This window comes from Trachymyrmex septentrionalis, unplaced genomic scaffold, assembly GCF_001594115.1.
Source record: "Trachymyrmex septentrionalis isolate Tsep2-gDNA-1 unplaced genomic scaffold, Tsep1.0 scaffold54, whole genome shotgun sequence".
Taxonomy (NCBI): domain Eukaryota; kingdom Metazoa; phylum Arthropoda; class Insecta; order Hymenoptera; family Formicidae; genus Trachymyrmex; species Trachymyrmex septentrionalis.
In genome coordinates, this window is record NW_017305715.1 from 980,271 (window position 1) to 1,001,987 (window position 21,717).

The 21,717-nt window shown below is 30.2% G+C and overlaps 1 protein-coding gene across 1 annotated transcript in view; it reads right to left on the reverse strand.

The window, feature by feature from the left end:
• LOC108752109 (protein mahjong) overlaps nt 1–21,717 on the reverse strand; it is a 99,600-nt gene that overhangs the window by 74,120 nt on the left and 3,763 nt on the right. Inside the window, exons 3-5 of the mRNA XM_018492734.1 lie at nt 19,587–20,963; nt 19,184–19,393; nt 17,518–17,684 (exon numbers count right to left, since the gene is read on the reverse strand). Coding sequence (XP_018348236.1) covers nt 17,518–17,684; nt 19,184–19,393; nt 19,587–20,963 — 1,754 coding nt within the window. The remainder of the gene's footprint in view (nt 1–17,517; nt 17,685–19,183; nt 19,394–19,586; nt 20,964–21,717) is intronic.

Consider the following 21,717-nt stretch of genomic DNA (forward strand, 5'->3'; position numbering starts at 1 on the left):
GATTACACCCTTCTGATCCCACCAAACACAAAGCATTGTCTTCTTTCCAAAGCGATTTGGTCTTGCAGTGGATGTCGATGGTTCGCCAGGATTCACCCATGATTTACGACGCTTAGGATTCTCAAAATATATCCATTTTTCATCACCTGTCACGATTCGATGGAGAAATGACTTTTTTTTGTATCTGTCGAGCAGCATTTCACAAGAGGTTTTTCGATTTTCTTGCTGTCTTTCATTCAGTTCATGCGGAACCCATTTTCCCACTTTCTGAATCTTTCCCATAGCTTTCAAACGAATGGAGATGGCTTTCTGCGTCACATTCAATTGATCCGCGAGTTCTTGTTGAGTTTGAGTATCATCTTCATCCAATAAGGCTTGCAATTCGTTGTCTGTGAACTTTTTCGATGGTTTCCCACGCTCTTCGTTTCTCACGTCAAAAGCACTTTTGAATTTTTTGAACCACTCGAAACACTGTGTTTTACCAAGAGCATGTTCACCGTAAGCTTCGACAAACATTCGATGCGATTCTGCAGCAGTTTTCTTCAAATGATAACAGAAAACCAATGCTGTCCGCAAATCGTAGTTCGTAGGCACAAAACTCGACATGTTTAAGGTTATAAAAAAATATACCGGTGTATGGAACTTGGGTTGTTGTGTGTTGGAAATCTTTGTCAGCTGTTAGAGAGAGATGATGGCGCTGCAGATGCGGTCTTGCGGTCTCTAAACTGATAGCTAGTGCCATATATAGGGAAATTCCGGTTTCATACTTCTACACCTGGTAAAAGATTATTTTATCGAAAAAAATTAACCTGAGCCTTATTGAGTCAAAGTGGACCCATAATTCAAAATTTAAATAACTTATCTGATAGTCCTCTTCAAACTATAACTTTTATATTAGGTGTAGTAAAAAGAAATATATTATTTTTCCAATAGATGGCTTTAGTAATCTGTATCTCGCGTTGTATAAGTGCGATCGGGTTACGCCAAATGGCATTAGAAAGATAAGATTTCGTACTAAAAAAACTTCTCAGACAGTTTTGTGATTGTTTGAGTCAGTATTGTTTGAGCGCGTGTCAAAGATGGACACCAACAAAGAGAAAATACGCCATATTTTACAGTTTTTCTTCGATAAAGGCGAAAACGCAAGCCAGGCGGCTGAAAATGTGAATAGTGTTTATGGTCCTGATACTGTAACAGTCAATATCGCGCAATTTTGGTTTCGTCGATTCCGTTCCGGTAATTTTGATGTCAAAGATGCACCACGCTCTGGAAGGCCAATTGTCGAAAATGTCGATAAAATAATGGAAATCGTCGAGTCCGACCGTCATGTAAGCACTGTTTCGATTGCCCAGGAGCTAAACATTGCACAAAAAACCGTTTGGAACCATTTAAATAAGGCTGGATACAAAAAGAAGCTCGATGTATGGGTGCCACACGAGTTAACGCAAAAAAACCTCATGGACCGAATTTCCATCAGCGAATCGCTGCTGAATCGCAACAAAATCGACCCATTTCTGAAGCGAATGGTTACTGGTGATGAAAAGTGGGTCACTTACGACAACGTCAAGCGAAAACAGTCGTGATCGAATCGCGATGAGCCGGCGCAAACGGTGGCCAAGCCAGGATTGACGATCAGGAAGGTTTGCTGTGTGTTTGGTGGGATTGGCAGGGAATCATCTACTATGAGCTGCTACCCTACGGCCAAACTCTTAATTCGGACCTGTACTGTCAAAAATTGGATCGTCTGAAAGAAGCAATCGCCCAGAAGCGGCCAGCTTTGGCCAATAGGAGAGGAGTTGTGTTCCATCAAGACAACGCCAGGCCCACACATCGATAGTGATTCGCCAGAAGCTCCGGGAGCTTGGTTGGAAGGTTCTTATGCATCCACCTTATAGTCCGGACCTGGCATCAAGTGATTACCACCTGTTCCTGTCTATGGCGAATGATTTTGCTGGTGAAAAATTCGCCTCAAGAGAAACTTGTGAAAATCGACTGTCCCAGTTTTTTGCCAATAGGGATGAGGGTTTCTATGAGAGAGGCATAATGAAATTACTTTCAAAATGGCAACAAATTATCGAACAAAACGGTGCGTATTTGACCTAAATCGGATCATTCTAACTATACTAAATAAAGCCTTCAATTTAATGCAAAAATAATAGATTTCTTTTTATTACACCTTATATTTGAAATAGGTTTTTCGAAAATGTATTTCAAGATATTTTAGTATCTAAGTTAAAATAAGACACCTTGTATATTATACAGAATATTCGGAAATTCAACCGACAACGCTCGTGGGCAGACAGAACGGACTAAACTGAATAAAAAAGTCCTGTATCATTTTGCAATTTTCGCAATAGTTAACTTTGACGCTCGCACTTTTCAGAAAAAAGTTTGCTCTTACCGGCATATAATGACGAGAACTACTGGCTGCCGTTGACATTTTTTTAAATTTTATTACCAATCATCTATTCTTCATCACTGTTGTCTGATACCTGATCGCTAACATTCAATAGGTATCAGCGTACACCTCGTAGTCACTTTTACAGATTTTTAAGGGTATTTTCTTTAAATTTATAAATACAGCTTTTGATCTATAATAAATATATATATATATATAATTTATTATATAATTTATTATATATAATATAACTATAGTATATATATGTTACTATAGTATACATATCATTTATACCTTTCGCAACAATCAATACAAGCTAATAATTGCTAACTAAGGCCTGTTACACAATAGAACCGCAAGCCGTAAAAAATTAACTAGTCATAGTCGATTATTTTTCTTATATTTGACTGTAATTTCTTACAGCTTGCGGCTTGCGAGCCTATTGTGTAAAACTGGACAATTGCGTAAACATAGGTGTAAAATTAGTAAGTTAAAAGGGAGTAGTAGCAGTAAATGTTGTACAACATATTAATCTATAATCGAGTAAAGATTCAACGAACTTTCATCTTTAAATTGAACATTGCTCATAACACTTTCTCCGTGTTCCATACTCATAATATAACATAATCGTAATATAATAAATCCGTCAAATAATATATCATAAAATAAACACAATAAAATATGAAAAGGACACTTCGCACTCATTTCCATACGTTAAGACAAAAAGGACGATGTAGATACGTGATAGCACTCTGATTGGTTCACTCTTACGTTTTATGTAGTCATAATCGTGAAAGATAAAGTTGAACCATCTTTTACAACACGCTTTAGAATCGGGAGTAGCAGGTTAAAACTTCCGTTTACAACATTTCACAACCATTTACAACTACGCTTACGCAATTGTAGATCGGGCTTAAGACGTGTTAAATCATTCTACAATTGCGTAAGTGTAGTTGTAAGTGGTTGTAGTTGTAAGAATTGATTAATCACAGTCAAATATTTTCCTCGTGTTTGACTGTGATTGGTTAGTTCTTACAACTACAACCACTTACAACTATGCTTACGCAATTGTAGTATGGGCTTTAATCAACTTACATACACGTGAACTCGACCGATAAGCGCTGACTTAGTGAACTCACATATATGTGAAGTCGGCTGATAACCGTTGGCTCAACGAACTCATGTATATGCGAGTCTTACTGTTAGTGTTAACAAGATATTAACTACTAAAAATTGTCAAATATTGGTTTTCAATAATTTTTTTCTTAAATACTATTTAAGAAACTTTACAGAAAAACTGCAAGAGACAAAAATTGTTTATTTTCTTTTCATAGGAATTCTCTAAGAATTCTCTAAGAATTTTTTCAGAATTTTTTATAAACTTTTTAGTACTGCATTTTCTTATTGGCAATTATTTTTACCAACATGAGAAAATACGGTATTCAAAAATTCTTAAAAAATTCTCAAAACTTTATGAGAAGAAAATAAACAATTTTTGTCTTTCAATGTTTTTCTGTAAAGTTGATAGTATTTGAGTAAAAAATTATTGAAAATCAATATTCAGTGATATTTGGTAAATAATATATTGTTATCTATTGCGAAAATTGCAAAATGGTAGAGGACTTTTCGACTCAGTTTAGTCCGCTCTACCTGCCCACAAGCGTTGTCGGTTGAATTTTCGAACATTCTGTATATCAAAATAAGAATAAATATTTAAACATATTTAAACAGACAAAATAAAGGGCTACGAGCCAAGCAAGGTCTTTAATGTTAAAATATCAATCAACAGATAATAATTCTAAAACATATGTTTCAATCCCGATCGAGTTATTCTCAATGTTAAAAACGCAACTAAAAGGTATGCAACATAAGGAAAATTTCGAGCCCCGCACGTAATCGATTGCCACAAAGAGCAAAATGAATTTTTATCAAGCTAACAGGACCAAAAGAGCAGATTCAAAAAAGACCTTTTGAACTATTTAGTGCTAATTTGTATTACAAAAAACAACTTTGTATTATATGTCATTTAGAAGAAACGTATAGTACTGCTAGCTTAACATCAAGTTAGTAAGACAAAAAAAAAAAGAAAAATAAAATAAGATTTGAATAGTACTGATTTTGTAGTAATTTGTGCTATCAAAAAAAAGTTAATATATTCCTCAAGAACTAACTCCTAATTAGGCTTAAGAGTAAAGTATTCTTCGCCACGAGCAGAATCAATCATTACTTCCGCAATAGAAGCGTTATAATTTGTGCCGACAAAATATAAAGTTTCAGATTTTGTTTGCCCCGTTCATTTGGAAACTACTCCTGACTCCTATTATGTTCTAGGGTAAAGTACCCTGCGCCATGAATTTCCGAAGGAATGGTGGGGGTGCAAAATCTGAAACTTCATATTTTAGCAGCACAAATTATAGCGCTTCTATTGTGGAAGTAGCGATTGATTCTGCTCGTGACGAAGGATACTTTATTCTTGAGTCTAATTCAATTAGGAGTTAGTCCTTAAAGAATGAATCAATATACCATATTAATTCTTTTGACAGCACAAATTAGCACAAAATCAATACTATTCAAATCTTATTTTATTTTTCATATTCTTCTTTTTTTTGTAGTCCTGCTAACTTGATGTTAAGTTAGCAGTATCACATGTTTCTTCTAAATGGTATACGGTACAAAAATTTTTTTTGTAGCACAAATTAGCACAAAAAAAATAAGTACTAAATAGTTCAAAAGGTCTTTTTCAATTCTTCTCATTTGATCCTGCCAGCTTGACAGGGGTGCAAAATAAACATCCAGATGAAAGAATATTTTGTACAAAGTTTCATCGCAAAAGAGCCACACTATTTCGGGATACTGAAAAAAATGTGATTTTTAATTAGTCTTTTTCTCCGCTAAATCTAAACAGATTTAAAAAAAAATCATGGATAAAGAATACAAAAAAAATTAGAGTAAAAAATCTTTTTGTTATTCTTAGTTCAAAATTCTGTTTTTTGAAAATTCAAGAATTTTTAAAATCATATTTTTGTATGATCTGAATGTTTGACCATTTCTAAAATAATTCAGCAGTTAAATCTCATATATTATCTTTAAAATTTTTTACAATTTTTTAATTTGGTGGAACATGTCGAAAAAATATCAAAAAAAGAATAAAACCCGTTTTTTTGACCCATTTTTCGACCTAAAATATACTAGTTGACATATTTTAAGTTATTCTCAACTTAAATATAATTGTATTAGAAGTGTAATTTAATTTTGAGGATTTTGCAAGAGATGGCACTAATTTCAGTGTTGTCAAAAATATTCCAATCGCAGCTATTGCTTTACTATTACTCCGTGATATTTAATCATTTATCAACAATAAATGCAGTAAACATTATGTTTATACCATTTAAAAAATGGAGCTTCCTAAGGAGTATTTCCTTAGCTTTTATTTTTTAATGAGAAGGAAACGGCAGCTGAAAGTCATAGAATTTTGATAGAAACTTATGGTAATGTTGCTGCATCAATTAAGACATGTGAATATGAGTCCAAACGATTCAAAAGTAGTGATTTCAATGTCAACAAAGATCAGACAGCCTCAACTCAAGACAGCCAAAAAAGTTAGAAAATGCAGATTTGCAAGCATTATTTGATGAAAATCCAGCATAATTCACTTCAAAACTTGCTAGAGAATTAAATATTGATCGTATAACAGCTACTAAACATTTACGTGATACGAAAAAAATTCATAAGGAAAAATTCATAAAGGAAAATGGATTCCACATCAGTTATCAGGAAATGCCATTGCAAATCGATTGAACATTTGCATTTCGTTGATTGCTAGATAAAAAAAGAAGAATTTTTTATATCAAATTGTTACCAGAAATGAAAAATAGATCTATTTTGATAATTCCAAATGAAAAAATGGGTTGATCCAAGCCAACCAGCAACATTCACTTCGAAGCGTAATATTTATGGCTCAAAAGTAGCTGTATATTTAGTGTGGGATCAGAAAAGTATTGTATACTATAAACTGTTAAATCCGAAAGAAACTGTCATCGCTGATCGTTATCGACAATAATTACACAAATTAAAGCAAGCATTAGATCAAAAACAACCTCCAAATGCGAGAAAACGACGCAAAATGATCCTTCTTCACGGCAATGCTCGATCTCGCATTATCAGTGAAGCAAATGATAATAGAGTTGGAATGGGAAACCTTACTGGCAGGAATTAAAAATATGAAAAATACCAGATCTATATCAGTATTTTTTGATATTACATAAATCAGGGACTAAAAACGGAAATACTTTTATTATTAACAATACCGGTATCTACAATACTTCTCAATATAAAATAATAGCGGTATATGAAAAACCGAGACCGAATAGAGTATTGAACGTCATATACCGGTATTCAATCGAAATTTTCGATAATATCGGTGTTATACCGGTATTGCTATTATTATATATAAAACATTATTTTTTTATATCTAAGAACTTTTATAATTATATATTTATATATTTATTTATAAAAAAATTATTTGTAAATGTGTATATAGCTTTGACGTATGAATATATACAGCTCACTTCACAATCAACAAAATTATAACCTTATATTTATTAAATATTCTTAAATATCAATGATAATATTGATATTCTGTTACATAAAAGAACATTAACAAATACTTTTATTATCAACAATACCGGTATCTACAATACTTCTCAATATAAAATAATAGCGGTATATGAAAAACCGAGACCGAATAGAGTATTGAACGTCATATACCGGTATTCAATCGAAATTTTCGATAATATCGGTGTTATACCGGTATTGCTATTATTATATTATATAAAACATTATTTTTTTATATCTAAGAACTTTTATAATTATATATTTATATATTTATTTATAAAAAAATTATTTGTAAATGTGTATATAGCTTTGACGTATGAATATATACAGCTCACTTCACAATCAACAAAATTATAACCTTATATTTATTAAATATTCTTAAATATCAATGATAATATTGATATTCTGTTACATAAAAGAACATTAACAAATACTTTTATTATCAACAATACCGGTATCTACAATACTTCTCAATATAAAATAATAGCGGTATATGAAAAACCGAGACCGAATAGAGTATTGAACGTTAGGGAAGAACATTAACAAATCTCGTATATGAACATTTTTTTCATGATTCATGGGTGTAACTTATCTGTCTGCCTAATAGAAATTTGCGAATATGTAGAAGTAAATTTATATACAGGGCATTCGAAAATTCAACCGACAATGCTCGTGGGCAGGTAGAGCGAACTAAATTGACAAGGGAATCTCGCGAGATGTCAAATTCTGATTTTAATGAAACTTTATGAATTTGTAACTCCCAAAAATTTTACAATAAAATTACCTCTGTTCATCCACATCAATAATATTTTTAAAAAATAAATTTTTTTTAATTTGAAAAAAAAAGTTTATTAAAAATATTATTGATGTAAATAAATAGAAATAATTTTGTTGTAAAATTTTTGTATAAAATATTTTTTGATATCTCGAATAGTTTTCGAGATATAACGGAAAAAGCTGAAAACAGCTATACACGTAAGGAGTGATTTCATTCCTTCAAACCGTTTTACGCCTCAATTGATATTTTCTATATTCATCTCTTTATGTGACAAGTTCATAAAATTTCATTAAAATCTGACCCCTCGCGGGGTTCCTTTGTGAGTCAAAAAATCCTCTACCATTTTGTAATTTTCGCAATGGTTAACAAGATATTATTTATTAAACATCCCTGAATATTGGTTTTCAATAATTTTTTATTCAAATACTATCAACTTTACAGAAAACAGCGAGAGACAAAAATTGTTTATTTTCTTCTCATGAAGTTTTGAGAATTTTTCCAGAATTTTTTAATATTGTATTTTCTCATGTTGGTAAAAATAGTTGCCAATAAGTACTAAACAGTTGATAAAAAATTCTGAAAAAGTTCTTAGAGTTCTATGAAAAAACTAAACAATTTTTGTCTCTCGTAGTTTTTCTATAAAGTTAACAGTATTTGAATAAAAAAATTAAAGATCAATATTCGACAATTTTTAATAATATCTCGTTAATTATTGCGAAAATTGCAAAATAGTAGATTGGTAGATCGGTAAAAATAGTAAAATAGTTTTTCGACTCAGTTTAATCCGCTTTATTTACATAAAAGCACTTGGCCAAAAATTGCGGACACCCTGTGATATAGTGTTCTGGATGCGTGCGTGCGTGCGTGCGTGCGTGCGTGCGTGCGTGCGTGCGTGCGTGCGCGCGTGTGTATGAGTAAGTGTGTGCGCGCGTGTGTGTGCGCGTGTTAGAGTTGCATTTATAATAATTAGCCTTGTAGAAGGTTCCAGAAAAATTCCAATTAGATCTTGTTTTGAAGCAAGATCTACAATTTAAGGAAAGTAACAAACTATTTGAATGCTGGAAAACTTGCAAAAATCAATCTTAAACTCGAAATTTAGTCATTTTTTTCACATTAATCGGGCTGTATTTCTTAAGGCATATAGAACTAAATGAATTATTGCATTGTGTTCAGCGACCAGAAAAATATACAGTACTACATTTAAAATATAGATTAAGCCATTTTTGCATCAAATCAATATGTATTAAAGAAAATCAAAACTTTGATTTAAAAATCGTTTTGCGATCTTTAAACCTTAATATTTTTTGATAAAAATTTCTGGGTGTCCTTTGGGCATGAAATGGAAGCTTTTGAGCTGAAAGGCCGATTACAAAAAATTTTTTTTTCATGTGAATCTAATATTATATATATCGGATATCTGACATCACCCGTGCACCCCATTTATCTCGGAAACAGAGCATTTTAGAAAAAAATGTTTCAGACGAAAGTTGTATGGTTTCGAGGTGTACATAAGATGGTGTCATTGGTTCGACCTTGAATAGTCGTTTGAAAGTTATATGAAGGTTTTTCCTAAAATGCTCTCTTTCCAAGATAAAAGAAATGTACGGGTAGTCTCAGACACCCGGTATAAATATATATGTATATATATCAAAAATAGGGCGTTCCATAAAAAAAAATCGATGTGACCTCGACCTTGCGGACGCCACCCAAAGTCAAATCAATGGTACCTTCTTATGTCTCCCTCCGAACCATACAACTTTTGTTCGAAACATTTTCCGTATCTACCATAGTTTTCGAGAAATCTTAATACATTATTTAAAATGGGACATCCTGTATATGTACATGCATATGTGTAATTATTCGAACTGCGCGCCGAATTGGTTTCTCGGATTTATAAACACAAACTACTGTTGTATTATCATGAATTAAATTGCAAGCAATTTTAATAATTTGAATAATTTTAATAATTTGATGCTCAATTAGGCATCCTATTATTAGAAAGATGTTAATATGCTGAAAAACTGTAAATAAATTTATTTAAGAATATTACTAGGACCTCGGTAGTCTAAAAGCTTAGAACGCTCATACAAAATATAGAGATCCGGATTCCAGGCCGAGGTAATATTTTTTGCAATAAATTTATTTAGTTTTTCAGCATATTAACATCTTTCTAATAGAATGCCTGATTGAGCATTAAATTATTAAAATTTTATTGAAAATTAAAATTGCTTATCAATTTAATGTGTGATATTACTACAGTAGTTTAATTGCGTTTATAAAAAACCAATTCGGCGCGCACTACAAATGATATATATGCATGTACATAATAATGAAGTATATAATTCAGATTGAATTATTTAAACATTAAAGATTTTTGACCATTATAGTCATTACATCTATTTCTTATTGTTGAATTTTTAATATTATAAAGTATTATTTCGTTAAACAACAAGAATTCCATTTTCTCTCTCATTCAGAAAAATTAATTTAACTTATTTCAATATTTATTCCATTTTTGTTTAAAGCAAAGACCAATTTCTAACTTTGCTAAGCATATAAACATGATAAACTTACCTTAATATAATATCAAGAAATATCAGGTTTTTATCTATAGGATCTATTTAAAATGGAAGAAATAATAAATGGAAGAAATACTAAAATCAGTTAAATTAATTTTTCTAAATGAGAAAAAATGGAATTCTCGTTATTTAATCTATGCGAAGTCTATAATATTAAAGTTTTAAATTATTGTCTGTTGATGTAGGATCGAAGATAAGTACAATTATATTTAAGAACTTCAAATATGTTAACTGGTATATTTTAGGTCAAAAAGTGATGAAAAAATGATTGTTTTCTGATATGTTCCACCAAATCTAAAAATCTGAAAAAATTAATTGAATATAATATGTGATAAGATTTAGCTGCTAAATTATTTTAGGAGTGGTCAAACATTCACATCATATAAAAAATATGATTTTAAAAATTCTTAAATTTTTCAAGAATGAAAAAAGTTTTTACTCTAATTTTTTTGATACTATTGATACCCATGACTTTTTTTTAAAGATCCGTTTAAATTTAGCGAAAAAAAGATATTAATAAAAAATCTATTTTTTTTCGATATCTCGAGTGTGGGTTTTTTGGGATGAAACTTCGTACAAAATATTCTTTTATCTGTGTTTATTTTGTCGCCTGTGGCGCTCGATTACGTGCGGGGCCCAAAATTCCTATTATGCTGCTGTATCATTTCAAATTATTTAAATCGATATACAGTATGATTTTTTAAAACACAACACGCGATCTTTCTTTATTTCATGTATATGAACAATAGAAACAGTTTGATTTACTATTATGTTTTATCTTCGTGATAACTAGGAACAATCTTCGCACGCACGCACAAATAAATTTTAGTTTTTTACTTATATATTTACATACCAACTGTCTCATTTTTTAAAAAGTTTTTTTACAGAAAATCTAGATTTTTTTCTTGATTTGGATCTCAATTTACTTTGTAAATTTATATGTATTGCACACTCTTGCGTTCAGACGAGTTTTCTGCTCCTTATTGTCCTAGTTCACGTTTTTTTTTTACTATTTTTCTATCTACCTTATAGATATTTACAATTTTCTTTTAACCATCATCGGAATTGCACCTTGATGGATTCAGAATAGTGTAGTGAGTGGAACTGGAACCTTTACACGGAAGTGTGCAGCGCTTCAATATTATGTATTTTTTTTATAATGGCCTGAAATGCGGCTAAAACATACGAATATTGTAACAGTAAGTAAAAAATAACCGTTCTATAAATTAAATTAAACTTTAATTGTTTGCGCATGTACCGTCTTTTGTATGTTTTAGAGTACTATTTATTGTTTGACATTTTAGTTAAAGATCTTACTTGGCTAATAGCCCTTTATCTTGCTTTTTAATTTTTAAATTAATTAGATCTTTTATTTATTTATTGAATTTTTAAAATAAATGTTTTTCATTAACATATTATATATTATTATATTAATAAAATGTTTTTAATAGTGGTTACTATTTTATTGTAATTTTAGTCTAGAAAATTATATTTTTTTGAAGGCAAAATTACCATAAAAGATTTGTTTGCAGGAAATTGTTCGAAATGATGTATTATACAACATACTAAAAGTCCGCAAGCGAACTTTACAGCTTCAAAAAACTTACCAAAAATGCGATATTTCAAAAATATCTCAGAAAGTATTCACTTTATCGAAATAAGAATCATTATCAAAAAAAAAGTTGATAAAATCACAAACAATTTTGTTTTTTTTTTAAGGTCGTACGATCAATATTTTCCGTGATAGAATTTTGTAAAGAATGTTGTATTTTTTATCATTTCGAGAACGAAGCGATTTTTCAAACCTTTTTCGTAAATATCTCGAATCTGGCTACTTTTACAAAATACGTCTTATGGAAATTGAAGGTTATGGAATTGCGTACAAAATCGTTTTTTATTCGTTCTTGTACTACCAATAGTTTTCGAAATACAATTTTAAGAATGTTTCCCTTTATTTTTGAACGAATCTTTTAAGTTTTATAGTAAACATCTCGGATTCGGTTACTCCTACGTAAAAAATATTTATATATATATATTATCAAATCGAAAGATTTTTTTAATTCCTTACAAAATTGTTTTTTGTTGAACTTTGTACGATGAATAGTTACCGAGATATAAATTTTCTCAAATTGTAATACATTTTAATGAATAACTTGCTTGTCTTTATATTGTCAATAACTTATCGTTTGTGAAAAGTATACATAGTCTTAAAAGTTATAAAATTAGTTAAAAAAAAAACTTATAAAATTAGTTCGCTTTTTTTTTAACCTCGTATAACCAATAATTCCCGAGATATGGTGTTTTATATGTTACGATCCTCAATTTATGTTCAAATAGGAGTTTATTTATCAAGACAGATGTGTAATCGAATTGGAAAAAATAATATTCGCATTTTTCTTAAAGTTTACGTGTATTTATATACGATCCTAGTTGCGTATCATTTTCTAACATTTTTCAAAAACAGCTTTCAGAAAAATCACCTTTTTTTAACATTTTCTAAAAAAACGTGTTACCCGTTACTTTTTTATGTATATCTCAATTCTTAAAGGACTTGTGTAAAAAGTAAAATATATTAAATTAAAACTCAGAGAACTATAAAATACTGTTTTTTCTTTTCTGTCCATAAATTTTCGTGATAGATATAATTGTCTGAAGTTTTCTGCAAAAAATTTTTTGACTGAAAATTATAGTTCATAACTTATGTAAAAACGGTGTATTTGGAAAAATTAAGATTACTATACTTTCTAACTTCTTAATAGATATTCCCTTGAATTTTAGTTATTTCATATTTTTAGGACCAATAGTTTCGCAGATACAAGTATAGTCTTATTCAGATCGCTAATTCTGATAATAACGACTGGCTGGTACCACAGAGGCTAAGTAGTGTGATAATTACATATATGCTTTTTTTGATTTTCATACCTTAATTATCAAAAAGGGAATATTAACTTTCAGTACACAACTCAAAAAAATCCCTGTGCATACACAACGAATAATTCTAACCCGACATGTTCTTTTCTTGTATCTCGAGTTATAATGTATTAATTTTAATTTTTTTTTAATTTAAAAATTGAAAAAGAATTTTTGGGCAAGAAAGTCGAAAAAGTCGTAGCACAAAAGATATTTTGTAATAAGTAAAAAGGGAATCGGAAAAAACGTGTAACTTCCAAAATTGATTTTGTTATTTTGATGTGTATACTACTAGGATTAAGATTTTTAGGGACAAATACAATGTAAAAAATGAAAAATGGCTGATCCGAAATAGTAGGAAAAATTCGAAATCTTTCGAAGTTCGAAAAAATTCTGGAAATCTTAGAAACATATTGATTTGCTAATTATCAACTTTTTCGAATTTTTCCTACTATTTTGGATCAGCCATTTTTAATTTTTACATATCCGTATACATACACGAATGTGAAAAATATTTCAAGACACTAAGCTCGGTTAGTTACTTAAGCGCATCAATTACAACGCCGATTCCTAATTGACCTAATTTACTTGTTTTTTTTTTAAATTAATTTTAATACAGGGAATTTTACTTCGATTTATGTACAACTAATTTATAATATTTTTAAAATATTTTTTTTTACAACATTTTTGTCACAAAATATATTTTAATTTTTTATTTAGTATTTCGGAGCATTTCAATAATCAAATAAACCTATTTAACTTTCGGATTCCAGAAAGAGTATAAAATGAATAGCTTTAGAACTCCATTAAAATCTAAAAATTATTTCGATTTCATTGCGAATTTATTTAGACTAAAGAAGAGTACCTTCTAAATCTGAAAAAGAATTCACAATTGGTAACATAAAAATGAATTCTTTTAGGACCCTTAAGAATACTTTTAAAAACAAAAATGGGATGAAAAAAGAATTCATATCGTAAGTTGGGAATGAAAAAAGAATTATTTTTGGATTCTCTGTGATATCTGGAAACTGTATTTTGTACAAAAATTAACGGACAGAAAAAAAACATTTTATAAGAAGCTTTCTAAGCTTTAATTTGGTATACTTTTTACATAAGTTTTTTAAAAACTGAGATATTTATAAAAAAAATAACGGAAAACACGTTTTTTAAAAAAATGTTTAAAAAGGCAATTTTTATGGAAGCTGTTTTTCCAAAAATAAATTTTGGAAAGTGGCAACTAGGATGGTATAAATACATGTAAATTTTGAGAAAAATACGAATATTATTTTTTTGAATTTGATTACACATATCTGCATTAATAAATAAATTTTAACGTAAATTGAGGATCCCATAATATCTTTGAAACACAATATCTCGAGAACTATTAGTCGGAGTTAAAAAAAAAGCATTTTCAAGTTAAGGCTCCTAATTACTCAGCCAAGAACTCACTCCTGTCAAGCTAGCAGGATCAAATGAGTAGAATCAAAAAAGACCTTTTGAACTATTTAATGCTCATTTTGTGCTAATTTGTGCTATTAAAAAAAAGTTAATATATTGATCCATTCCTTAAGAACCAACCTCTAACTGAATTGTACACTATTAGGTTCAAAAGCAAAGCTCTTTGCTACGAGCAGAATCAATCGCTACTTACACAATATTATAATTTGTGCTGCCAAAATATGAAGTTTCAGATTTTGTGCTCCCTCCGTTCCATTGGAAACTACCCCTGATCCCTATCAGGCTCAAGAGTAAAGATTCGCCATAAATTTCCGAAGAAATGCGGCGGGGGCACAAAATCTACAATTTTATATTTTGGCAGCACAAATTATGATGCTTCTATTGTGGAAGTAACGACTGATTCTCCTGGCGAAGGATATTTTATTTTTGAGCCTGATAGAGATTGGGGGTAGTTTCCAATGAAACGAAGGGAGCACAAAATCTAAAACTTCATATTTTGGCAGCACAAATTATGATGCTTCTATTGTGGAAGTAGCGACTAATTCTGCTCGTGGCTACTTTGCTCTTGTAACAGTTTACAATTCTATTTAATAATGTACAATTCTAATTAACAATTAAAGCAACAGTGATTTTTTGAAAAAAATTGTTATTTTGGGTCCTAATAATCGGAGGGTAATCTTTTTTTTTAATTCGTAGAAAAATGTCAGATTTCGAATGCTTCACACGGCTATTTGATATGATGCATATTATCGAAATTATTTCCATTTTTTTTATACGAAAAAAGATATCCACTTTTTAAAGGCGTTTTTATGCACGTACAGTTTAATTGCAAAAAATCATTTTGTTAGTAAGTGTACGTGATAGTGCAATTCTTGAAGAAAAATCACTCCTGTAAATTGCTGTGTGACTGCTCAAAGCTGCAGAAATTAAATTTTCCACAGATAAGTTTTTAATAAACAAATGGCTTTTTGCAAAAACTATAATAAACATTTTAGGCTTGTTCAGGGCTAGATTTGTTTGTTACGAGAGCTACATTTTATGAGAATTTCAAACCTTTATGGTTAAATCTCAATAAACAGAGAGCGAATGAAAAAAAGGGCTTTTTCATCATAAGGCGTTTTATATTTTTTTTTCTACTGAATTAATAGATCGATTTTAATGTTCCACGTCTCATTTTCTAGTTATTTCGAATACCTACATTTTTTTATATCCATTTTTTTAATACAATTAATATTCTTTCGTTTTATAAAACGTGCTTTTTGCAATTACTCGATTTTTTTCGCATATTTTCTTGAGACAAGAGTCTCGAGTCTCGAACATCGCATTTCTTTTCTGATAGCCTTTCGAAACTTTCGTGAAAAGAAATGCTGGTTTATAATTTTTTTTCGATAAAATTCTACTTCTATTAAACTATTCTTACTACTCGAGTTTATGAAGGGGAGGGGGTGGTATATTATATAACGCGCATAAAAAATCGTAAACAATTAAATGTCTCGTAAACTGTTTCGTTTTAATATGATTTATACTATACTGGATTAAGGGTACACTATTATTACAATTTATTAAAACTTATATGTTATTTAGGATATTATTGCCCCTTATTGATGCCTAGAGCCACCGAGCGGCTGAGAGCATTTTCGGTCGCTTGAAACAAGCTAGTGTGAGGAGCTTGTCTCGTTCACTCAGCGCGCCGCAGGCGAACACACGGACACGGACATGGGCTCGTGCTTGTTTGTGTATTACAGCGCCGCACTAAGTTAAATAACCGAACTTAGGCGTGGAAAAGTGACGTTTTGACGACGAAATTTATGTTGCATGCTATTTCATTACTTGATTAATTGTGAATGTGATTTGTCTCGTATTTATCAAAGTCGTAATTATTGATGAAAACTAAAGTTATCTTGGAATTTTATATGTACCAGCGTATATTTTACTCATTTCAACAGTCGGACCGTATGTTTCTGCTCGAATATAGGCTCACTTTACGTGTCTTTTACGACTATTTTCTGACTGTCAAAGAAGAAAAGGACAGTTTTCATCGATTTTTACAAGTGTTTTAAAGTGATCTCGTCATTTCATATCATCCAAATTGGCTTTATTAAAAAATGGCACGCAATATAAATTAATGTGTCATTCCTCGCTTCTGACGTCACGATTCCAACATGGCCGCCGTGACTAGTCAGGAGCTTTAATTTCACAAGTTTTAAGACTGTTTATATACATTTTTCGCATATGGTAAATCACAATCAAAATATAACATTAAAAAAAAATCTATTATGAAAAGTATTGATCGTACGACCTTAAAAAAAAATCGAAATTGTTCATAATTTTATCAGTTTTCTTTTTGATTTTGACCTTTATTTCGGTAAAATAAAAATTTTCTAAGAAATTTTTGAAAAACCGCATTTTTTATCAGTTTTTTGAAGCTGGTAAGTTTTCCAGGTTCGCTGGTGGTCAAGACATTTTAGTATATTGTATACGTCATTTCAAAGAACTTTCCGCAAACAAATCTTTTATAACAATTTTACCTCCAAAGCGCAAAAAAAATTAATTTTCCTGGGCTATTTACAAAACCATTCCATGCACTGTACAGCACGCAATTTGTACTCCTGTATAACGATAACGTCCCTATACAGCGAGCATGTAACTGCCATGTAGCAATAATATAATGGCAGCCGATGTTACCGTTGCGAAAGGATTAAAATATAAAATTAAAAATTTGATGAATTTTTGTTAGTATGTAGACATGTAGTATTTTACTATCTACTTAACCCACTTACCGTCCACTATAATTCCATTCGCGAGCAAAAGCTATGATTTGCAAAAGCAATGTGATACCACCTAATCGATAAAGTTCTTCTACTGGTGGCCATACTGCTCTAACTGACATTAATTCTTGAAGAATTTCCACTTTTGCCTGAACTTCTTCGCTGCTAAATTTGCATGCCTACAAAACACGTTTAAAAAAATGTATATGTATACACATTTAATATGTTAAAAGTGTAAAATATATAATAATTGATTTATATATGATGATCAACAAAATTTAATTCAAATAATTTTATACGCAAATAATTTCACGTGCACGTAGGCGCGCGCGCGCGCGTGTGTGTGTGTCATATTTCAGAATAAAATTACTTAATGGGATCCTAAAACCGTCTGTATTACCGATTAAATTATATAATTTTTATATAACAAATACTTTTTTTTTCTTCCACAGATTCGAAAATCCTTTTCCAGGATTAAAGCATATGCATTAATACGTGTCTGTAAGGTAGAGTTTATGCTAAGAACGACCAAAACTTTCGAAATTGATATATTTTTTATCATTTCTTAGTATAACATGATGTCTCAAGCTGTCAAGTCGTGATATTTGCTTGATACGAAAGTTTTGCAACCTTGTATTTACGAAATAGTTATCCACAAACATGTAGTTTGCACGAACAAATAACGTCGAGTTCTTAGAATTAGATTTAGGCGCGACGAATTCGTTATACAAAAATTGACATGAACGTATGACTGCGTGTATTATAGGTTATGTGAGATATTGTAATAGTATATAAAGACATGTCGATGTGCTGAAAAAATAGCGATCTCTGGTGACTTCGTCAGAGTTCGGGCTTCATTTTAGGATTCCCTTAATTAAATAGTTAAACGTAATTTAAACGAAAGAACTGTTAAAGAAATTTTTTTTATTTTGCCATTTTATCATATATAATCGAATGGTAAAATAAAATAAAATAAAAATAAGTTCTTAAAATGTTTCGACAATATCTAAAGAGTTACAAGCACTTGAGAACCAAACATTCTGAACAAAGATCTAACGTGATTTAAAAAAAATAACATTATACATAAAAAATAAAACAATTTTTTTTAAAATTTATTTTCTCACATATCAAAAAGATGTCTATATGGAAGAACAATAATGAAACGTTATGGGAAAATATTGTGTGTACGAAATTATGTTAATACGTTATATTCCTAAAATATATTTCTTAAATTCGATGATATTTTTAAAACAAATTATCTCATTAGTTCCAAACTATAAATATATGTCAAAATATAAAAAATAGATGTTCTTAATTATAAATACAATCAATCTTATAAATACTATCAACACAATTTTTTGAAGATTGAATTTTCAATGCAATTTATAAAATTATAAAATATAAAAACGTGAATTTTTCATAATTTTTTTTGTATTTTTTATAGATATTCAAATACGAACGGTAATTACGCTCAAAAAGGGTAAGAACTTTTTTTAATTTATTGCTTCAAAACTATGATAGGTCAAATTTATCGCAATAAATATTAATAAAATATAGATAAAAAAATTTTAGCTAGACTTTTCGTTTTTCTTTTTAAAATTTATAAAAAAAATTACTCATATTTTTTATTACTCTGATGAGAAAAAACTCCTTTAACTGCAAATTATTTACACCTTACCTTATAAGGTGGTAACGATGGTTGCCATGTATCACGTTCAACTCTAACATTTTCCGCACGTTGTAATTGTTCTGCTTTTAAATGCAAATGCGCTTCCATATATCTCTTTAAAGCAACAGCTACATGCCGTACAATTTGTCGTGATGCACATTCTTCATCATCATTTATAGTTGGTTCTTCTTCAATATTTAAAATTGGCAAAGTAGATATCTATACAGAATTTAATTATATTTTATCATAAGAAATAATTTTAATTTATATAAGATTAATAGGTAATCTATTCTTTGTAATAAAAAAATTCTATTTTCCGTGCTTTATAAATAAAATACATAAATATTGAGTTAAACAGATATTGAGTTATTTTCATTTTGTGTAGTGACCATAAACATTGATGTTTCCTTACTACATTAAACAATTTTCTCAAGCCGTCCTGTGCATCAAACTCTTCCAATATAACTTTGAACGGAAAAGAAAACCCAAAGAACATAGTCGCATGACATCGTCCAGAATCATGACTACGTTCTAATAACCATAATGCATAAGTCACGAGGTCAGATATTATGTGTTTCGGTAATAGACACACTCGTTCCATAGCATCCTCGCAGTACGCCAGATAGTAGAGGCATATCGATACACCTGTTGCTGCAACACTCGGTCTCGGCACATCTAACAGTCTTTGCAAACCGCCCACATTTAGGAATTCGATTGAGAATTTTTTGTGACATAACAAAGATGCAAGATACTTAAGAGCCTCAAAAGCAAGTCTACTATCCTTAGTTTCTCGTACGTTTATATATTTCAGTATTAAGTCCAGAGCATTATGTTCAAATACATGACCAAGAAACTCTTGATACTCTCCCATTGGTGTCAAGTATCGTAAAATTAGCATCTGCCGAGTCGCAAGAGTAGGAGGATACATTTGAACATTACCAATGACATACGATTCCATCTCAGCCCACGAAGAATTTGAATTTCCTTCTAACAGTGTCAAATGTATATTAGAATTTTGAGATAGATTGGATAACTTTTGCAAATTGCATCTAGCGGATACTGGTACATTCAATATCCTCGTGGACTGTAAACTACTTTGTTTGGATGGTGTTACTTGCAAATTAATATGATTGTTCACGGTTTTCGGGATGGACAAAGGTGGGGACATAATCTTGGGATAGAATTCGTTATTTTTTACAGGCGTTTCACAACTAGAGTTACTTTTCTTTCTTTTTATAGCTGGCATGTCACTGAAATTGTGCATTGAATCATTATCATCGGAAGAAGGTGAATCTTGATTTTTCATAATTCCATTTTTCTGCCATTTCTCTCGTATTTTACGTTTTTCGGAAATATCTTTATCAATATAATCAACACTATTTTTATCTTGTCCAAAATGAGCAAATGGCCTAATATTTTTCTGATGATCCTCATGCATTTTTTGCTGACGGTCTTCGTGTGCCTTCTGCTGCAACTTATGTAATCGTTGCAACATTAATGGTACCATTTTAGCATTTTGATCTCTAAATCCTGTAGCTATATCTTGTACTTCCATAGCAGCGGCCAAAAGACCGGTCGAATAACTCTGTAATGGTTCAATGCTTTTTTCTGCCCAAGAAAATAATCTGTGTATAAGACCTTCCATATCTGGCTGAAATACTGCTGAAGTTTCTAATCCTGGAAGTATGTCTAACATCAGACGACAGGCAGCAATGTTTAATTTTCTGACGTCTCTCCCAGTTATTCCTGCGCGAGTCCAATATGTATCTCTCAAATAATCATTTATTAACTGAAAATAAGTATATTGTATTATTATTAAAAGATTCACACAATGATATGAGATTATAATTTCAAACAAAGTACAGAAGTGTTGTTATTAAGGCAATGCTGAACTCATCTGTTATTACTGACAAAACGCAATTTTCTTATTATACTCTATTTATCTTATTGCTTTTACAAATTAACTCATTTTTTTCATAATTAAATATGTACTAATGTATCAAACCACTTGATTCGATATAAAAAACAAACAAAAATTTTTAATTTAGATCTTTGTTTTCAGCAGTTTCAGTTTTTTTTTTATTAGTTTTTAGGATTTAGATGTCTGAACTCGTGACAAAATTTGTATTATTTGAAGTTTTATAGCTTGTATTTACAAAATGTGAGAGTAGTCTGAGAGTACTTGTGGATTATATGAAGAAATAACAGAGTTTTTAATAAAATTAAATGTAAAAATCAAATATAAGAAAAATTAATATGTAAAAGGATCTATGCATGTGCACATATAATATTAATATAATAGTATGTAGTAACGTGTTAGTACTTTGTAAATTGTATGTCTATATTGTAAATTATGCATAAGTCATATTTTGATCAATAAATAGGCAATTCTGTCAAAATTTGATTGTCATTTCAGCATCCCCCCTCTTAAGCAAATCCTGTTTAATTTATAACTAGTATGATTATCTTATTACAGAAACATAGTGATATATTTTGCTTTATGTGTTTACTAAAATAAATATATACATACACACACACACATA